The 3515-nt window shown below is 47.6% G+C and overlaps 1 protein-coding gene across 1 annotated transcript; it reads right to left on the minus strand.

Annotated features, from left to right (window-relative positions):
- Window positions 1-714: 714 nt before the first annotated feature.
- On the minus strand, window positions 715-2909 carry LOC101648039 (growth-regulated protein homolog gamma-like). The gene is made up of 4 exons (XM_004703375.2): window positions 2810-2909; window positions 2585-2708; window positions 2384-2467; window positions 715-1428 (listed from the first exon to the last, which is right to left on the minus strand). Exons 1-4 carry the CDS (start codon window positions 2907-2909, stop codon window positions 1413-1415), a joined length of 324 nt encoding a protein of 107 aa, XP_004703432.2. The 3' UTR covers window positions 715-1412.
- Between the last annotated feature and the right edge of the window lie 606 nt (window positions 2910-3515).

The following is a 3515-nucleotide window of genomic DNA, read 5'->3' on the forward strand; positions in this document are numbered from 1 at the left end:
CTTCTTCTGACTCTCGTAACTACAGAGGCGAAGGAACCCAATATGGGCAGGAAGCTGTCAGGCTGGCGGCTGCAGAGGTGGATACATCCAAGCCAGCAGGTTAGAGGGCAGGATACTGAGGGCTCCTAGGAATGGCAGACAGTATGGAAGGCTGTGGTTTCATATCCAAAGAAGTGGGGGTCGATAAGCTGAATGTAGGATTCAGACTTTGCAAAAATAAAAATAATAGTAATAACCCAACAGCATCCATTTACACTGGCCAGAGACTTCCTTTCAATTGATCCCTCGAGGCCTGTGACCAAATAAGAGTGTTGCATCGCAACCTAATCTGACAACCGGTTGGTTGCACATTGCAGATCCCATCATGGAGGTGAATACATTGTGTGGGTCACATCATCAAAACTTAGTTGATCTTCACTGCCACACTACTGAGAATCCTGGCTCAGTCAAGGTGACGTAAAACCTATCACACACACACACACACACACACACACACAAAAACCTATCACACGAGGTCTTTTGAAAACACATAGACCTTCTTGAGAGGAGAGAAACAACGAACGTGCCAACACATAGCAGGCTTTAGATGGTCCTGCCCTATAATTGATTAAAAACGGATAACATAGTAGGTACTAAGTGGCGATAAAAGGTCAGGATGTAGAAAGCACAACATAAGCATGGTATTTTTTTTATAAAAAGCTTTATTTCCGTGTTATTTAAAAAAAAACATATTTATAAATATCCAAACTTTTCTATGCCAAGACATAGAGAAAGACATTGCATAATTTATGCTAAACAAGGCAGTATGCCTTACAAGGGAAGACATAAAATGTCCAAAGGATATTTAGAACATTGTAGAGTTTAAAGCTTCAACATCTGAAATGTTCACCATATATACTGTAAATTATCACCTGTGAAATGTTGACCCCATACTTTGGAACAACAATAAATAACACCCGCTGTTCTTCCAAACAGCTACAAACATACATTTGCACATACATTCCCCAAACTTGCAGTCTATTTCCCCGGATCTCACATGATTAACATCTAGCCTCAATCACAGTGGCCAGCATGCTATACATTCTCTCCAAATAATAATTTGAGAACATTTAAAACTCACTGTCTTCAAATTAAATAAGTCAGGACTGAACTCTTACCAACTTTTAAAAATAACAAAACAGTAAATTATCAAATTCCTATCTTTAAAATACCAAATGAGGCATTAAAATACAAAAATGTGAAAGACAAATAAATAAATAAATACATATATAAATAAATAAAAGGAACGCAGAAAATAGTCAAACACAGGCAGCACAGTCCAACAGTCCCCAGGCATCGCTGGTTTCTCTCGGGTTCCTCTATCAGCGGGCGCTCCTTCGAGAACATTCACTTTGGGGCTTCTTTCTCACCTGTCAGTTGGTGCTGCTCCTATGATGAAATAGTGGTGCTCTTAGTAGGTAATCATTAAGCTGACACAACAACCCTTTTCTGCTGCCTGATGTCTTTGACACTCTAGACCTGCACCAAATAGTTACTGCCTGTACCCACTGTCGCCCTGAGCAGCCCTTAAAACATCAGGGTCTTGAATGCGGTTTAATAAGGGTAGCCAGTGGTAACAATTGTGTTGCTGGTTTCAAACAGGGGAAACACAGAGAACACTGCCCAACTGTTATCCTGAGTTTAAAACATTGGCGGCGGGGGGTGGGGGGATGGCGGGTGGGGCAGAAGGCATGTGCACACTCACTGAAGACTCAGCAAACCCATTAAATGTTGTTAGGTACAGCCAGTTGGTTCTGAGTCATAGCAACCGCGGACGGCAAAATGAAGCACTGCCTTTCCTGCATCATCCTCATCATTGTTCTTGTCTGAGCCCAGGCTCCTGAGCCCAGGTACTCTTTTTTCCTTATTTTATGAAGATCCAAAGATTGCTTTATATATTGTCCTGAGTCATGAGGCTAAAAGAGGTGGAGCCTAGACGCGAACTCAGGTGGATCTCACTGCAAAGACTTCCTGTTCACGGGCAAGATTTAGAGGCACCTGCTGCCCCAAACTAAGGGGTCTACCTTTCAGGTCTGAAACCAGGCATAAACCAGGCATAAATCACTGCACTATAATAGGCAGGAAGCATTTCAACACAACTAAACACCTGGAGTCAATGTTTTTCATTGGAATGGAGATGTTGGGATGGGACCGTCCCAATGCTGTAGAGCAGATTGATGTTCCTATGTCAAAATGAATGGTGACTATAAAAAAGTGCGATTTTCGGCCTTTTAGCTAACTTCTAGGTGTATTTTAGAGGATTCTCAGAAGCAAAAGCCAGTAACTAACTAGCTGTACCAAGGATCCCAGGCCCACTAGTGGTCCATACAAACCCGCAACTCACTTTGCAAGTATCTTTTGCATCATTTTCTTAACCATGGGGGCTGCGGGGTTGAGACAAACGTCCTGCCCATTCTTGAGAGTGGCTCTGCACAGAGAGAAGGAGAATCCACGTGAGGGGGGCGGGGGAGGGTAGCGCCCCAGGGTGGGGGTGACAGATGGCGGCGGCGGCAGCAGCAGCAGCGGCAGCGCGAGCGTGACTTACATGACTTCCGTTTGCGCGCAGTGGGGTCCCGGGGGCGTCACCGTGACATTGTATATGTTCTTGAGGTGGATTCCCTGCATGGTTTTCACGCACTGGCAGCGCAGTTCCGACACCACCGGCGCCCCTGGGGCCGAAGAGAGGCTCGGTGAGCGGGGCTGGGTCCCCGCAGGGACGGCCGCCCGCCCAGACAGACAGACGGACAGGCAGACAGACAGACAGACTCACCTGCAGCGCGCCGGCCGGCGGCGACCAGGAGCACGAGCAGCAGCGCGGCCCGGAGGAGGCGAGGGGCGCGGGCGGCGGCTGGGGGCGCGGCGCGGGCCATGGGCTCGGAGCGGAGTGGCTGGGCGACGAGGTCTGGAGCGAGAGAGGGTGCTGGGCAGGCTGCCGGTGCTCTGGACTCTGAGGCTCCGAGCCCCGCGAACCCCTTTTATCCATGATGGGGACTGGAAAATCCAGAGAGCCAAGGCCAGGGGAATTCCCGGAGCTCTAAAGGTTTGGACCGTGGTTCCGGAAGCCTGGAGCCCGCCCCGCCTCTGGGGCTGACCCCGCCTCGCCCTGGGGCGTGTTTCACACTAACTCTGGGACATTCCTATCTGCTCGCAAATTCCTAAAAGGACAAATAAGCCTTTTGCAAATAAACAAATAAACCCCACCGTCCCTGCGGTGGGGTTTCTGACAAACAGTGAGAACCTTGGGCGCCCAAGTAACTTCTGAACTCCCTGCGGGTGGATCGGGAGTGGGATCCACAGGGCAGTTAGAATCAGGCCTGGGCAACAGGAGTGGCTTTTCTTTTTTAAATTTATTTTTATTAATTGGAATAATACACTTATCCAATAATTCCATAATTCAATCACGCCCAACAGAATTGCACATGTGCTACCACAAAAAGTTTCCAAACATTATCTTTCTATATGAACTCCTTGAGGTC

The sequence above is a fragment of the Echinops telfairi genome, unplaced genomic scaffold (genome assembly GCF_000313985.2).
Source record: "Echinops telfairi isolate 266 unplaced genomic scaffold, ASM31398v2 ScPeMD7_7468;HRSCAF=8506_0, whole genome shotgun sequence".
NCBI lineage: Eukaryota > Metazoa > Chordata > Mammalia > Afrosoricida > Tenrecidae > Echinops > Echinops telfairi.

Excerpts from the sequence above, each read along its gene's own strand:
- LOC101648039 (XM_004703375.2), bottom strand. The coding sequence starts at position 2,909 with ATGGCCCGCGCCGCGCCCCCAGCCGCCGCCCGCGCCCCTCGCCTCCTC. Across the intron at positions 2,709-2,809 it reads CGCCGGCCGGCGCGCTGCAG|GGGCGCCGGTGGTGTCGGAA; the intron begins GTGAGTCTGTCT and ends CTTCGGCCCCAG. Across the intron at positions 2,468-2,584 it reads TGCGCGCAAACGGAAGTCAT|AGCCACTCTCAAGAATGGGC; the intron begins GTAAGTCACGCT and ends CTCTCTGTGCAG.